The sequence below is a fragment of the Chlorocebus sabaeus genome, chromosome 20 (assembly GCF_047675955.1).
Source record: "Chlorocebus sabaeus isolate Y175 chromosome 20, mChlSab1.0.hap1, whole genome shotgun sequence".
In the NCBI taxonomy this organism is placed as follows: Eukaryota; Metazoa; Chordata; class Mammalia; order Primates; family Cercopithecidae; genus Chlorocebus; species Chlorocebus sabaeus.
Window position 1 is genome coordinate 129361865 of NC_132923.1, and position 17228 is coordinate 129379092.

At 55.7% G+C, this 17228-nt stretch overlaps 1 protein-coding gene across 17 annotated transcripts in view; it reads right to left on the bottom strand.

Moving 5' to 3' along the window:
* The window catches only part of CAMTA1 (calmodulin binding transcription activator 1), a 975861-nt gene that overhangs the window by 281818 nt on the left and 676815 nt on the right, over positions 1-17228 (bottom strand). For 15 of the 17 annotated variants that reach the window (XM_037985400.2, XM_037985395.2, XM_037985394.2 and 12 more), the window contains one exon: positions 15856-15927. The exons of the other annotated variants lie outside the window; for them this stretch is intronic. In XM_037985400.2, coding sequence (XP_037841328.2) covers positions 15856-15927 — 72 coding nt within the window. The remainder of the gene's footprint in view (positions 1-15855; positions 15928-17228) is intronic. 17 annotated transcript variants of the gene reach the window in all.

The window sequence follows — 17228 nt, forward strand, 5'->3', positions numbered from 1 at the left end:
TCCCTCAGGACGCTGAGTCCCAGTAGCCTGAGGTCAAGGGGGAATCCTCCAGCCCCTGCTCTGGTTCCCAGCTGGTCCCCCGCCCAGAGGCTTTTACAGTTCACCCCGGGAGAGGAAGGGAACTTGCTTTCTCCCAGTGGCTTTGGCTGCGATCCACGAGGGCTGCATCCTTGTCTCTGTCCTTCCTCGGGGTGGGGAGAAAAGCTCCCCGAGCTGAGGGTCTCCCTCCGGCCCAGGCTGCCAGGCTGTAGTCTGTGGCTGTGGTGGCTTCTTGTAGCTGCCATGGGCTGCTCTGCGCCAGATGTTAGATCCAACTCAATATCCCTTCTTAATGCAGAATTTGCATCTTAAACGTCTCGTGGCTGAAGCAGGACTCCTGATTTCCTCCCTGAGCTCTCTTCCTCCAGTCTGACTGCAATGACAGATCTCCATCCATGCAGCCCTCCTTCATGCCTCTCTTTCCCTCAACGCCTCTTTCCTGCTCTCAAATATGTCCTGATCCTGCAGGGGGCTGGAGGATTCCCCGTTGACCTCGGGCTGCTGGGGTCCAGCTTCCTGAGAGAGGATGAGACATATTTAATGCAGACGGGGTGGCTCGGCCTCCTGCCTGGAGCTCTGCAGCCCTCTCAGGCTGTGCAGGTGGCCCCAGTTGGCTGGCACCGGCTCCAGGCTCACCCTGGGACGACGTGGGGTGGGGCCTGGGCACATTTACAGCTCTCATCACTCTGACTGAGAGGATGTGTTGCCAGAGCCCCTGCATCAGGGACCTGAGCTGGGGACTTTCCACAGGGGTCGCCTGCAGAGAAACTGAGGGCACAGAGAGGGCAAAATGAGACCCCATGGGAGCTCATTTCTTTGGAACCGACAGTGTTTTTCTGAGAACGTGGTCTCTAAACTAAGAAATATTTTAGCAATTCAGGATCAACAAACATTTCTGCCCTGAATTTCCTTCTCAATCCTCCAAGCTAAACTCACAGAGAATTCTCATGCCTCGGGTCCCCAGGGTCACTCTTTCTGGGCATTCCAAAGACTGTCTGATGCTTCAGTTCTGCCCACACTACAGCCAGTTTAAACTGCATCTCTAAAGAGCATGCCTTCTCCCTCTTCAGGAGGAGGAGGCAGGCGGGGACACACTGCGGGGAGAGCGCATCCATTCGGGGGTCTTTACCGAGTGCTGGCGCTTGCGCTCGTTGGGGCACAGCTGGACCTAGGGGCAGCCGTGGGAGAGCCTGGGAAAAACTCCAGGAAGTAGTGACCTGGCCCTGCCCTCAGGAAGCCTGGTCCTGAATGGGTGAACGCCATTCACATCTATCCAATCAACAAGTACTTTGTGTGCCAGGCGTGGCTCCAGGCACTCCAAATGTAGCAGTGAACAAAAACAGATAATGCTCCTGACCCTATGGAGCTTATGTTTGAAGGACGGGGCTGGGCTTGGGGGGATAGACAAGGCATAAATAACACAGTAGGGCAGGAGCAACATGATGGATGGCAAAACACGATGTGGAGTGAAAGAAGCCGACTATATACCCGAGCGCATATACCACAGGATTCCAGTTCTACGAAGTTCTAGAACAGAAAAAAAGAACCTATAGTGAAGAAATCAGAACAGTGGTGACCTCTGGGAGTGCAGTGGGGACTGACTGCAAAGGGACATGTGGGTGCTTTCTGGGGTGATGGTGATGTTCCAAATCTTGATGTGGGCTTGTGGTATGACTGACACATGCATCGATCAAAACTCATCAACTAGTGCACTTAACATGTACGCATTCAATTGTTTCACCGTGTATAAACTCTACTTCAAAAGCAAAAAAGAGAACTATATGCAAATATTGAACTTTGGTTAATCCTTTGCACCTTGAAAGACTTGGGGGAGGTGTGCTGTGGCTGCTGCTTGCTTTGAAATACTTGAAAAATTGCTGGATAGGTGGAACACATAAGTGATCAAACAATATGGTCAAATGTTAACGGTAGAATCTGGGTGGCAGGTGTATTGGTGTGTGCACAATTCTCTCAATTTTCTGTATATCATAAACATTTCATCATAAAATGCTGGGGAGTGGGGAACAGACGGGCTTGCCAGAGAGTGAGGGAACATTAGATGGAGTGTAAAGAGGGCTTTGATGCGGAGTTGAAAGTTGAAACGAGACCTGAATCTTAGTGTCAACCATGGAAGGTCCAGGGCAGCCTCCAGGCAGAGGGAGGAGCACATGCAAAGGCCCTGAGGCAGGAAAGGACCCGATTCTTTGAGGAGAGAAAGAAGCCAGTACAGCTGGAGAGTGAGCAGGGAGAGGAAGACCAAGGTCAAGGGTACAGGTCTTCAGAGGTCACGGTAAGGTTTTGGACATTAAGTGCTGTGGGGACTTCTTGAACTGCCTGAAGCATGAGGGTGATGTGATCTGATTTGGGATTTAAATGACTGCCCCCACTGCTTTGTGGAGAGTGCAGCACAGGCTAAGAAGGAGGGACTCCAGCTCTGGGTAGGAGGGAGCCATGGCTTAGGGTGGGAAGCAGAAGACAGGGAGAGAAGGAGGTGGGTTCAGGACATATTTTTGAGCAGGAAAGAGCCAGTGAGGGAAAGAGAGGCATAATGGAGGGTTGGCTTGAGCCTCTGCATGGACGGAGAGCCATTGTTGCTCTAAGGCAGGAGGAAGAGTAGCTCTGGGAGGAAACCATCATGGGTCCTGCTCTAGCCATGAGAAGTTGGAGATGCAGATTCTGCATTAAGAGGGGACGTTGAGTCGGGTATAAAGTCTGGTGCACAGCAGTGAGGGAGGGGGCAGATATGAATGTGGGAGTCACTAGCATATGGTTGGCACTGGGGCCATGAGGCTGGATGAGATGATCCCAGGAGAAAGTGTAGACAGAGAAGAGAAGGCTTCAGCGGCTCAGGGATAGTCCAGCATCAGGAGGCTGAGAAAGAGAGATTGCAAAGAACAGGCAGGAGGGAGATAGCCGGGGAGGTCTCGGCAGCAGGGAGCATTCGTAAGGAGGGAATAGCTGCCTGAAGGGGTGCTGCTGGGAGGCCAGGAAACATGAGGATGGCACAGTGACCTTCCAGTATGCAAGGCAGAGGTCATTAGTGACCTCTCCAAGAGGCTCATCAGGGCCTGGAGGAGAAGGAAAGCTGGAAGGAGCAGGGGGAGGAGAGGAAGAGACAGGACCTAGGGGCAATGACATGTCTCTCTCTCTCTCTCACACACACACACACACACACACACACACTCTCATATATGCATATGCAGGCACTCACACACGTGCAAAAACACACACATGCACACATACATGCACTCATACACACATACACTTACAAATGTACTCATACACACATGCACTCACACACATACACATGCACTCACACACATGCATGCACACACATGCATTCACATACGCACACACATGCACTCACACGCACACACACATGCACTCACACAACACACACACAAGGAACACACACAGGCTCTCACACACAAGCACACACACGCACACAGACACATGCACTCACACACACATGCACTCACACACATGCACTTACACACACGCACACATGGACACATGCACTCACACAGTGCTCACACACATGCACACACATACACTCACACACAAGCACACACGCACTCACATGCACACATACACAGACACATGCACTCACACATACATGCACACACATGCACTCAAGCACACACACACAAGCACACATGCCCTCACACACATATGCACACACACGGACACATGCATTCATACACTCATACGGACTCACACACGGACATACACATGCACTCACACTCATACACACACATTCACATGCATACACACTTGTGCACTCATACACACTGACATACAGTCATACACACATTCACACACATGCACACACATACATCTTCTGCGGGAGGCAGAACACTGAGCCGAAGGGAAGCTGAACGCACAGGAGCACTTGGCTACATGGGTTCGGTGGCTGTCAGCTGGTGGGGCTACTCTGGCAGAAGCAGTTAAGGGACAAGGTGGAGAGGCAGAATTGCAGGAACAGCAAAGAAAGACACGAGGCAGGATGGCTTGCCATGCTGGGAGGTGGCCTAGGTTCCAGGGCCCTCAGGCTTGGGATGCCTGCTGAGCTGAGCTGGGCTGGGCTGGGCTGGGCTGGGCTGAGCTGGGCTGAACTGGGCTGAGCTGAGCTGGGCTGGGCTGGGCTGGGCAGGAGGCTCACTGGCACGAGCGCATCTCACATGGCAACCCAATGAGGCCTGGGGAAGACATCCTGGGCTCATGGCTGCCTTCTCCCAGCAGCCAGGTGGAGCGAGAGGACAGCTCTGTTAATATTCCCCATCACCTAGGGGGACCCTGGCATGTCTGCAAAAAGAGCAGAAAATCCCCCAGGACGTCCTGCCCATTTTGGGGTGGCGATAGGGATGGCAAGAAACCTCCTTCAGGCCCTCCCAGATCCTGACTCCAGCAGGAAGGCAGGAGAACTGAGAGGGGAGCAGTGACGCCTGTGTACAGCTGTGTGTACCTGCGGGTACCTGGGCAACCTGTGTACACCTGTCTAGCCAAAAGCATTTGCCAGGAGTCTGAAGCAGGTGGTGTGTCTCCCGTGGGAATACAGAACCTGCATCCTGAGAGCCACTGAAATATCAACGGTGCTAAAAGTGGTGATGACACCTTGTCATGGGACTTCCCTGTTGAGCTAGAGTCTCTGACACACCCACGCAGACCAACGTCACCAGCTGGGCGCGGCTGGAGGCCCAGAAAGCTGCTGACGTCCACACGCAGAACGGGTCACCCACGGCCCACGTTTTCCACTGCATTCTGTGCCACTACGTCTGGATTTCACTCTTTGCCCTTTGAATCACTTCAGAGGCAAAAGAGAAAGTGATTCCTTGAGGCAAAGTTTTGTCTTTTGCTTTGGAAACTACAGTCTCCCTTTTGCTCCAAAGGAGATTAGAATATTAAGGACACAATGTCAGCTGAAGATTACATGAAAAGGATAATTAAACAAAAGCCCCATATTATAAGCCATCTAGAAGGGAAATTAAGCAGCTTCTGCACTCTCCGCATCTTTGAAGGATGCTTTTAGAGGGGGGCAGGAATTGTTTGGCTTGATAAATAAAGATAGTAACCAAACTGCATTGCCCATTGTTCTGGCTGTCTATGAAAAGCGATTGTTTAGCCAAGCTGACGGCACACGCCGTGGAGGCACAAACCCCTCTGCCGAGGAAGGATTAAGAGACTGACAAGTTCTGGATAATAAGACTAATTAATAATTTCCATCTCTAAGGAACTGTGGCTCCGGCAGCTTCATCCTTCCTCTCTCCCAGTCAAGCCTGGGCAGCCCAGTCCCTAAGGGCTGAGGGACAGAGGAGCGTTGGCAGGCCAGGCCAGGAGAGGTCCTGGTGGCAGTCACAGTGGGTGGTGTGGAGCAGGGGGGTTTGGGGAAGGTGGCATGCAGGAGACAACTGCCAGAAGGCGGAGCTTCCATCTCACTCAACCAGACACCAGATTCCCGCCTGAGGCTGCGGAACAAATGAGTTCTGTTCCTAATCACACAGTTGCATCTAACAAGCCTAGCGTTTTGCCGTTTGCAAGGTGGGCAGGATAGGACCTTCTCAGGGGACCCCCTTCCCTGACCACTGCTACTCCCACCCGCCCAATCCCCTAGAGTAAAAGCTGCTGGAAAGGGTGGGGTGACAACAGCCACCACTTCCCAGGGGGCTGCCGAGTGCAAAAGACCTCTGTGTGTCTTAGCTCAATTTATCCTCCCATTCAGCTCAGGAGGGAGGCGTTTTATTTTATTTTACCAAAAAGGAAATAAGGTTCAAAGAAGTTGATTCGGTTGGCCACAGTCACTTGGCTCATAAGGGTGGAGATGGACTCAAAACCTTTGGCTCTGGTGCTCCCACGTAGGTGGCCAGGAGGAAGACTCTCCTGATGCCCCGAGGTCTCCCTTGTACTCAGTACCCACCCGTCCACACGGCGGGAGCAGAGGGTGCCACCTCCCCAGAGGGCTCTGGCCGCATAGCAGATGTTGGCCACTGCAGTCTGCAAGGTGAAGGATGAGCAGGGGGGCCTGCAAGGGGACCTCTGAGAAAGCCAACTGGATGATCCTCCTGTCGCCCAGTCCCCAGTCGTGGGGAGGGGTGAGGGAAGGAATCAGGAAGAGGGAATCTTCTAGAAAATGCCCAGTGACTTTCCTCAGAGAGGATAATGGCTGTTTTGGGAGCCCTGCCGTATTTTTTGGAGGCTTCAGGTGGGTACAGCAGTGGCCTTGGCATCGTAAATTGCAATCAAGCAAAGATGTCTGAGCAGGAAATACCATCCACTCTGCCATGCAGCCTTGGCAAGGGTCCTGAAATCTTAATGGAATTGAGCAATTTTTTGCATAGCACCGTAAATTCCCAGTGTCTACCTTATCTCCTCATCACGTTATTCAAGGGACATTAAATGGAGAAAGATGTGGAAGCTGCCAGCTAGAATGAAGCCAGACCCAGGAGGCAGCTCAGGAACCCTCTGGCTGACACGACCTTTCATCCTCAGCCCTCTTTTCTGAAACCCGCCCCTCCCCACCTGCGGGAGGCTTTGCCGTTTACTAGTCCAGACGAAGCTTTCCCGGCGGCTTCTAACACCAGGGCTGGGTTTCCCTCCCTGCCCTGCAGCTTCCGGACTGAGTGAGTTTCTCAGTGTCACCATGGTCACTCCCGCCAGGGTTTCCTCCTACCTGGGGCACCGCTGGAGTCCTGGCCTCCCTCACACCCCCTTGCCCTTCTCCTAATTATCTGATGGCACAAGCGTCTGCTGGGTTCTTGTCTTTCCTGCAGGCTCCGTGAAGGGAGCTGGTACTGAGTCTTCGGCCAGCCTTCCCTCTGCATGGCGAGGGCTGCAGAGGCCCGACGTGAAGTACAGACCCAGCCTCCTTTCCACATACTGATAGTGACTAAATGCTGGCCTCACAGGCAGGCCGAGCGCTTGCCCACAGCCTTCGATGACTATTGTTATTGCTCCTGATGACAGGATGAGGATGGCCACTGCTATCACTGTCAGCTGGGGGAAGCTTGCACGGCCACGCAGAACCTGCATGCCCTGGTCTGGTGAGGCTCTTCCCGTCCTGCTCTCTTCTGAGCCCAGCAGAGAGACAGGAGGAGTCCAGGCCCTTCTCCATGCTCCCCTCCAGATCACCTGGCTGGTGCTGGTGCTGGGACACCTGTCCTGAGGGCCTCTTCCCAGACACCCCTGTGCCGGGTCAGGTATGTGGAATTGGCTCATGGGAACTGGGATCCCTCAAGCGGTCTTGTTAGTCTCACTGGGCACTTAGCACTGTGACCCATGCTTGCCTCATGTCAGAGGGCATGGAAGCTCCCCCTCCCCATTTCTTCCATCCTTCAACTTTGGGCTCACCTCCTCCAGGAAGCCTCCCCTGACCGCCCGGCCTATTCTGTGTCTCCTTCTCTGGATTCACCATCTTGACCAGCTTTAGGGACCACTGACTAGGCTAGGGTCAGAAATGGCTTTGAAGTCACAGGGTCCTCCACCTGCTGTCCATGCAGGGATCCACCCCAAATGTCAGGGCTTGGCCACTCCTGTCTCTGCTGCCGAGTTCCAGCTACCCCTTGGAATGGAGTGGGCTGGCTCAGCGTCCTCTGCCGAGGCCCACATGCTCTGGAGCGTGCCTATGGTCAGCTCAGCTGTGGCAGCCAAGTGTGTGGAAGAAAGGCCCCATCAGACTCCAGCCTCACAGGGATGCCCAGGGCCAGGTCAGGGAATCTCGGGGTTTATGTCAGGGTCGGTCAACCTCTCTTTCGCCCTTCTTGGCATCAGGACTGATCCCTGTGAAGCCAGCACATCCAGGCTCGAGAAGCTGCTCTTCCTTCTCATCTCTGTTCACTGCACATGTGTGCCCCTTGGGCCTGTGGCCGCTGTGGCCTGGGAGCTCCCCTAGGACAGGGACCATGTCGGTTTAAAGTGCCTGGACCAGGGCCCTGCCTACCCTGTGTCTTCTGGAGCCCCTTATTCTCGTCCTGACCCTCAGTTTCTTCTTCTGTGAAACACTGGGATGAACTCGCCCCAGCCCTTTCCTTCCAGAACTCACCCCAGCCCTTTCCTTCCCAGGGTAGCTGTGAGAACCAAAAGCCAAGCCTTGAAGTTCCTGATCAAGCGCTCAATGGTTGTAACCCACAGCCAGGGCTGTGGTCTCCTGAGCCACGCACGGTGGTGAGCATGTGTAGGGGGACATCACCCACGGCCAGGGCTGCGGTCTCCTGAGCCACGCACGGTGGTGAGCATGTGTAGGGGGACCTCAGCATCAGCCACGTCCCCACTCTTGGTGGCTGAGGGTAACACATGGTGTTTATAAGACCAAAGATAACAGGACTGGGCTATGGGATGGTGTACAGATGGTCTGGCAGGCCTAGGGCACCTTCTCCTCCCTGCTGACCCCAGATGTGGAGGCCTGGATGCCTCAGGAAGCAACTTGCTTCCTTTCCTTGAAGCACATGGGTCCAAATGTCCTCTTTGGGGCAGAGTGTCAGCCTGTCAACAATGCCTCCTGTTGCTCTCATCTCCCCCCAAGCCAAGCCTCATTTGGTGGGAGCCGTGGAGCCCTGCCCCAGCGACAGGTGGCGGTGGAAGCCCCAGGTACAGAGCCAGTTCCATCAGGCTTTATTTCCCAGCCACTTCTATTTCACCCTGATGAAACATAAAAATGGTTACTGAGCAAAAAGCTCAGGTATTTTTTATGAAGCTATAATATTCTCCATTTTAAGAAAGATTTTTTAAAAAGAAGAAAGAAAAAGAAAGAAAGAAACGATGTCCTCTTAAGCTAGTTTGTGCATCCTAGAGATGGCCTGCTGGAGAAGAGCCCAGCTCACCCTAGTGGAGAGGTCCCCACCACCAGGAGGAGGCCACGGGCCAAGGGGCGAGCACGGCCATGCTCTTCCGGGTGTCCCACTTGGCCTGCAGTCCCTTCCATGACCGAGCTCACCACCAGGGCAATCCTTCCTGAGGGCTGCAGGGCATGGTCCTGTGGGGAGGTGCGGAGGGGCTGCACTTTTGGGGAGACACTTGGGTTGCCAAAATGCTGTTCAAACATCAAGTCTGTTGGGTGGCTGAGGGACATTTATTGCAATGACAGCACCACCATGGTGTAGCCTCGGCTCCCTTCTCTGTCCGGGCTGCAGAAGATGGTGGTATGAAGGGTGGAGAGGTTGCCGGTGCCAGTAGGGCTCCTGTCCGGCTCATGCTTTGGGAGGGGCTGGCTGGGCCTAGCTCAAGCCTGCTGGGAGAGAGAAAGCGGAGGTAGGATGCTAGGGATGGGGTGGGGATGTCACAGATGCTTTCTCCGGGATTCAGGATGTCAGCTTACAGGTCTACCTGGTGCTAGCAGTGCCAAGCTGTCATCCGTGGGATGCTTGCCCTGTGCCAGGAACTGGGTGACATTTTAAATGCATGGCATCAATGCAGACTTCACTCCCTCAACAGCCTCTGCAGTCCGTGCTGCTGCTGGCTCCACTTTATGGATGAGCAAACTGAGACTCAGAGAAATTAGATAGACTGCCCAGAGTCACACAGCTAATAGCTGCTGCTTTGCTGTTGGCTCTATTTTATGGACGAGCTAACTGAGACTCAGAGAAATTAGACAAACTGCCCAGTGTCACACAGCTAATAAGTGCCTCTTTGGGTGATCCTAACCCCCACTATTTGATGGGTCTAAACCCTACCCCACACAGAGGGCTGATGGCGCCCATCCACTCACCCAGTGTTCAGGGGGTGGCCCCGGAAGGGCAGCCTCCTGTGTGGTTGCAGCAGGCAGGAGCTGGTGTTCAGGGACCCTGCAGGATGCCTAGACCTGACACAGCAGCACGCTTTGGTGCTCCGAGAAGAGACATGCTCTGAGGACCCTTTTTGGGGAACCAGAGGCAGTCAACTCAGAGGGCCCATTGCATTCCACAGCCAGGTTCTGGTGTCAGTGGCGAGAAATATACACTAATGTCCCAGTGTGGAGCTGGGCTCATCTCAGACCCACCATGAGATGCCACAGTCCCTGGAGCCGGGCCAGGAGGGCTCACAGCCTGCTCTCTTCTCTGCTGGCTGGGGGTGCCTGGGACTCAGTTGCCCTCAGGGACCTGCAGGGCCTGTCCCTCTAAAAGGATTCTTCAGCAGTGAGGGGCCCCACGGCCCCTGTTGAGGGCTGCAGCAGTGAGGGAGGACTCCCTGGGGGCACGCCTGGGCTGAGGCCTACAGGGCCTGTGTCTGGGGCAGAGGCTGAAATGGCTGTTGGCTGCAAAGTCTCCAGAACAAGGAGCAGAAGTAGCTTCTCTGGGGCCTGAATATGGAACTCCAGAGGCTGTAGCAGCCTGGAGAGGCCACTTGTCCTCCTCCTCCTCCTTGGGAGAGCCCCAAGCCTGGGCTCTAGGACTGCTGGTCCCTCTGCCATGGAGCTGCCCAGCCCCAGCTGTTTCTCCTATGGGCCAAAGGGCTGAGGACGCCAATGGGACCTGCTCTGGCTGGAGAGATCCATGTTCTGGCTGACTCTGCAGGGCTCCCATGGAGGGCAGATGGCCTGGGGCAGGAGTAGAAACGGGGTGTCTCCCCCAGGGCCTCTCGCTGCAGTCTTGCCCTCCTCCCTTCTCTGGGAACCACCCTAAGAAACCCTGCTTTCAGCCGGAGGGTGGACAAGAAGCTGACCACGCTGGGGACGGAATACCCACTGATCTGGGGATCTGGGGCTTCAGCTCTCCCCTGTGAACCTGGTTTCGGAGCCCCAGGCCTCGTGGGGAAGCCTGGATCCCACCTGGAGGCAGCCCCATTGAGAAGGTATCTTATTCCTCTCCTGGGGGGTGGTGAGTTCCAGGTAAAGGCACCTTCACTCCTGGACATGGGGGCCCTTTGGGGCCAGGACAGCCTGGAGTGAACCCCATGGTGAACTGGCACTGTCCCCGCCCTGAGTCCCCACTCAGCAGCACCAGCCACAGAGGCTGCCATGGGTGGGCTCTGTTCTGGCCACAATGCCTGTGGTGCTTAGTCTCATGGTGCCTGCTCTAGGGGGTGATGGCACCCCTGTGCCCTGCACCCACTACTTCTAGGGGGACCCAGGGCTGGCAGAGGCTCATGCGGGGGCAGCAAGCAGAGAGCGTCCAGGCTGAGGGCCCAGCAGCTGTCCCACTTTTTGGCCACTTCCGTGATCTGTGACAAGGTGCCCAATCTCTCTGATTCTCAAATGCCTCATCTATAAACAGGGGTGACGGTGGTGCCCCCACGGGAGGCAGCGGAGGGCAGCGATGATTGCCCCCTATTGACTGAGCAACTGTGGAGCTTCTCGGAGCTTGTTTTCTCCGAGGTGAAGTGCGGTGTGCGGTGGAGGCTCACTGCCAGCCAGGAGCCAGGAGCCAGCACCAGAGGTGGCCGGCAGCATGGTCACTGCTACTGGTGCTCACCGAGGTCCAGGCAGAGCTGGAATCCAGCTCCTCAGACTCCGAATCCAGGGTCCCCCCGAGGAGCTCAACTCCTAGAACTCAGGCCCAAACATCTTCCTGTTCCAGTGATTTGGGAGCCCCGGCCTGCACTGCCACCCTGTCCTGTGGTCTCCTAAGGCCCCAGGGTTCCCCGTCTCCCTGAAACCGTGCTCTTGCCCCCACAGGCTTGGTCTGTGCTGCCAGCATGGGCCAGGAAGGACCCTCCGCTGCCTCCACCCAAGCAAGCTGGGCTTGGCAGCCAAACAGCCCCGGCCTGGCAATGGCAGCCATGCGGGGACACACCCCCACTTCACTGGAGCTCGGAAAGCAGTCATTAAGCATTTTAGAGGACAAGGGCACAAAGAAAAACACTCATTAGAAGCAGAAATAGTTTCCAAATGAGCCATACAGAATCTGCAGGGAAGTCTGGCCTGGAATGGGGGCCTGGTCCCCTGAGGGGGCAGGCAGAGAATGCAGAGAAGGATGGAAGGTGGAGGACCTGGAGAAAGGGGCACACGGGAGGTCAGGGGGCCCTCAACCTCTGCTGCCTACCCCTCGAAACCATCAGAAAATCCCAAACAGGAGGGACTGCTCTGTCTGGCTCACCCCTTCATGCCACCTCCACCTCATGAGGCTCAGGGCCCAGTGGCTGCAGTGATACCCACATCAGGCAGTAGGGGCAGAGGCCAACGCATCAGGAGAACGGAGCACTGCCCGCTCCTCCCCTGACTGCTGGGCGACCTGGGCCTGGCCCTGCTCTCGCTGGGTCTCAGAGACCCTTCTAGAAAATGCACTGGGCGGGCTCAGGGGAGCCTGAAGGCCCTGTCAGCTGTGACACACAGAGCCCCCAGCAATGCTGAGGATGTGTGCCACCAGCAGAGGGGAAGAGATGGCCTCCTCCAGGTCATGGCTCTGGCCCTGCCCAGCTGGAGTGGACTGAGCTCAGGTCATCTGGTCCCTCCCCAGCTGTCCTGGTGACCTCACATGGTGCCCGCTGGTCATGTCAATGGTTTCATGCATCTGTGGGCCAAACGGGCTTTAGTGCCCTGCCTGTGAGAGACTTCCTGCCTGTCTCCTTGCTCATAGCCTAATAGAATATTTGTCAGCAATGAAGAGATGGGGAGGGAGGGAGAACAGGACAAACAGAAAGGCAGAAAGAGACAGAGAGCCTAAAAGACAGACAGACACAAACAGAGAGGTTAGCACCCTTTCCTGAAAGCCCAGCTACTCAGAAGCTTACGTGCCACGTCAACTCGGGCCCTCCTCTGTAAGTCTTGGCACCAACCCTGAGCGCCAGGCCCCGAGTCTGCGAGGCCTGCCCATTCCTGCTCCGGGGTGCACAGGTCACCACAGCAGAACATGGCTCTCCTAAATGCTGGCTCCTGCCCTGTGGTGGCTGTGGCTCTGTGCTGGGCGCTCAGAAGGCGGGAACGCATGTATCTCCCTCGGGGAGTTAACTAGTTGGAGAGGAAAACCCAGGCCGACGTAGGCAGACATGCCCACTAAGTGTGAAGTGGCCTTGGGTAACATCAGCTGGAGCATCTCAGAGGGCAGGAGTGAGTTCACGGTGGGCTGGCAGGAGGCAGCCACTGAACTGAGGCTACAAAGGTGGGGCAGTGGGTGCTGTTCCTTGGAGAAAGTCTCCTTTTTCCAGAAGCACCTCTTCCTTCCCTTCCTCCCTCCCTCCTTCCTCCAATGCCCTTACCTTTCTAGAAGGCTCACCCCCTGCAGGGGACTGAGAGAGCATAGTCAGCCCATCACTCCCTTTCCTAGTGCCTCCGGCATTCAGAGGACCAGGCTGGCTCGGGGCTGGCATCTGAGCGGCCTCCTTCCTCAGCTCCCACCATGGGCGCTGTCCTGACACCTTGGACCCCACCTAATCCTTTTTCTTGGTAATTGGTGTCAGAGACAAACTTGAGCCAATTTCCATCTGAGCCAGTATCTCATGGCTTCTTTCCTATTTAACATCAGAGAAATTAAGCCTGGCCACGCCGTCATTATCCTGGTGTTGTAATTAGCACCAGAACAAATTGCCCTGAGCGGCACCGGCTGCCGCATTGGCTCTGGGCTCCGAGCAGGACGTGCGTTGTGCTCATTGCTTTGGCCTTAGCTCCTTAACCTCCTCCTGCCCCGCACAGACCCGGGGAGCAGGAGCCCCCACACCTGTGTTCGCTCCCTCTTTGTGATCTGATCACAGAAACAAGTCTGATGCTGGAGGACACAGAGGAGAGGGACGGGGAGGGATGGCTCCCCCGGGCTCAGGCAGAGAAGATGAAGAGGCCCCAGCTCGGCCATGAAGAAGCCTGGTCCTGCCATCCCGGCCTTTGGGGAGACTCCGGCTTCCCCGCCAGCTGGGAGGTAACGAACCAGACACCCATGAATCAGTCCAGGTATATCTCCAGCATACAGAGGCCGGGACACAGGAGCGCCAGTGAGGGAGGGCTCGGGGAGAGAGCAGGATCCCTCTCCTCACCGGCCTGAGGAGAGGAGCAGGAGCAGCTGAATCTAGGAGGGGCCCGGAATGAGCAGAATGCAGCTTGGGAAGTCAACAGCTCAGACCTCATGGCTGCCCAATGGTGTCTGATTCCAGGAAAGTAAATTTAGTGGAATTAAAAAGCCACAAGAGCATGATGGAATGAGGGGAGGCAGGCGGCGGTGTGGGCGCAGGAGAAAAGGCCTGGGGGAGCGGGTGGCTGGGCTGCTGGCAGGATGCCAGCTTCCAGGTGCTGCCCCGACAGGAGGGCAATGGCTGAAGAGGTGTTCTGACCAGGGGACATGAAACCAAAAAAAAGGAAAAGGGCAGAAACCAGACCCACAGGGCTGCAGGCTGCACTGGATAAACAGTGTTTCTTGGGAAGCCAGAGTTTGTCCCTGGGGACTCAGGGATGGGCTATGACTCTGACTCAACCGCCAGAACTCTGGCCTCGGGTGGAACCCCACCCTTCATCGGGTACAGGAGAAAACCCTCTGCCAAGGGGTAGAACACCTTGGGATCAATTCCTACTAACAAGACCCCGAAAGCCTCATCCCATGACCATGTGACAACTCCCCTTGTCAAGGACACAGGTCTGAGCAATTAGAAAAGCAGGTGCTAGCACGTCAGCCTCCAAGGGAGGCAGAGCCAGGGAAACTGATGACAGGGTAAGGTATCGGGAAGCAGCCTCTGCAAATCAGCACGTCCCTGGACAGTCTCAGGCATCATTGGCTACTGAACTTCCTGAACCACAGACAGCTATTTCTGGGAACTGAGGGAGAACGGAAAGGGTTTGGAGGCTGGGGCTGGGCAGAGCCAATGGATAGAGGGCCTTGTCTAGGCTGAGCCCCGGCTTCCACCTCGAGATGACTCCGGCCCTGTGGGTACCTTCCAGACCAGCTCTCCTGGGACCATCAGCCTCTCTGCACTCCATGGCATGTGTGACTCTTTTCTCCCTGAGCTTGTGTCATAGCGTTGGGCGACTTGCTTCCCCAGCTGCCAGGCCCCTCCAACGACACCCCCGCCGGGTCAGAGAGATCCTTAAACCATCAAGGCCCAGGGGTTTGCTGTCTTGAACAACAGAAAGTAGAACCATGGTGGGAAAGGCCTCAGGCAGCAACTCCTGGGTAGAGGCAACAGTGAGAACTTGGGGTGACAGAGGCAGGCCATGGGGAATGGGTTCTACCAAGAACAGCGACAAATCAGAGGATGCGTTTTGAAAAGGACCTATGTCTAGTCCGACTGCATGGATCCCTCAGACCTTCCTGCCCACATGGCAGGCAAGACAGCTGGCAGACGACCCCCAGAGGGCAAGAGGCCAGGTGGGCCTCCCGCACCTACCCGCCCCTGGCTCAGCAACACTGTGCACAGTCACCATGGACAGAGATCTGGGCACCAGGCCACTCTCCCACAGGAATGGCCAGCATGTCCAGCCACGACCTGTTCCATCCCTGTCACAGCAGACATCACAAATCGATTACAGAGCTCCTTCCTCCTTTCCCCACAGCTATCCCAATCAATCCAACTGCACCTGGCAACCTCCGGCAGCCCGTTTTCCACACGTGCCTTGTAATTAACCCACGAGAGAAAATGAATTTACAGCTTTCAGTCAACAGGCATTTCAGGGTAGGATACTCAGCCTTCTTTCTTGTCCTCATCAAAAGAACACTGAGGCGCCTTGGCAGCTGGAAGCACCTAGGTTTATTTCCCATCGGTGGGTGAGAGCTACCCCTGCCACCAGGCCTTCTCCCCTTCCTGACACCTGACAACACCAGCCCAGCCACCGAGCTGGCCTCAGAGCCACAACAGCCGAAGTCTCCCTAGGCAAGCTCACCAGGGCTCTCAGCCCGAAACCGTGTCGCATGCGGAGCCCCGCGCCCTCAGTGCCCTCCACAGACCCTTCCCGAGCACCGGTGACGGAAGAAGAATCCAGTCCCAGCCACCTACCTGAAGGAGCCAGTAGCACCTCCGGTGGAAGGTGGGGATGATGGAGGAATGGACATAGCAGCCGTACAAGCACTAGGGAGAGAGGAAAAACGAGAATTCAGTTGGAAAGAGGGAAGGAAGGAAGGAACGAAGACGGCGCAACAGAGAAGGAGCAAGAAGGGGCCACAGCCGCCCAGCAGCGGCCCAGGGAGACCGAGGGCACCTCTGTGTCTGGCTCCAGCTCTAAGACTAAGGCTCTGGGACAGCACCTGAGAAGCCCTGTGGTGACATGCCAGCCGGCAGACTTGATGGGCAGCTGGGGCCTTACCCTCCGGGGGCCACAGAGGCATCGAGAACCCAGGACAGCCAAGGACCAGGGAAATGTACCTACATATGCATTTTCCTGTAATTTTAGGGGCTTGGATTTACTTGGAGTTCATTCCTAGAGCCTAGGTTAAGACCCTTTGGGGAACAGGGAAGGGCTGATGGTTACAGAATTCATTGAAACATACATGCTGCAGATCTTTCCTGGCCAGGGGGCCCTGGCTGGTACGAGCCCAACCAGGGGGGACAGGGTGGGGTGACACTTCCCAGGATGGGCCTCTAGATCTTGTGGGGCCTCTTGTGCATCCCTGCTTGTTGATTCTGCCTGTTTATTCATATATTTGTTAAGTAATCCTGCATCTTTTGCAGATGGATTCGGTTTTGGAAAACAGCCAGAGTCAGGTTGGAGAAGGTGGGTGGAAAGTCAAGGTCAGGAAGGGCAGACTGTGGGTCAGGATGGCTCTCGGGGGTCCGTCACCTAGAGCCAGGTGAGCAGAGTTGATGGGTGGGTGAGGTCATCGGGGCTGGCACGTTGGTGAGGAAGCCCACCTTGCTCTGATTCTCTGGCTCTGCCTGTGTGTGCAGAGCTGGGCACTGGGGGCCAGGCTTGCTGGTGAGGTGGAGAAAGGGGTCTAAGGAGAACCATTGATCAGGTCCCTCTTGCAATCCAGCTGGAGGGTCTGAGTGAGAGGGAGGGGCCCAGCCTTGAGCAGGTCATCAATTTGGAGAGGGAAGTCTCACAGTACCCAGTGATGGGAGCCCCCAAAGCCAGGGGCAAAGTTTTCTTTTTGTGCCTCTGATTCCAGACTGGAATGATCTCCCTTCCATCAGCTTCAGAGTTCCCCTGGCTTCCCACTGCATCTGCTCCAGCAGGGGTGGGGCATAGAGGGGAGGAAGGTTCCTCAGAGCCACACAGGACATCCACTAGGTGGGAAAAGGCCTCCCCCACCTCTCCTTGCTCATGTTAATCTCACTGTTGTCCCCCACACCCTTGAACCGGCTCTCCAGAGAAATGCTACCAGTTCCGCATTTAAAGCTTTCATCAGCTATTATTTACACCCCCAAAAAGA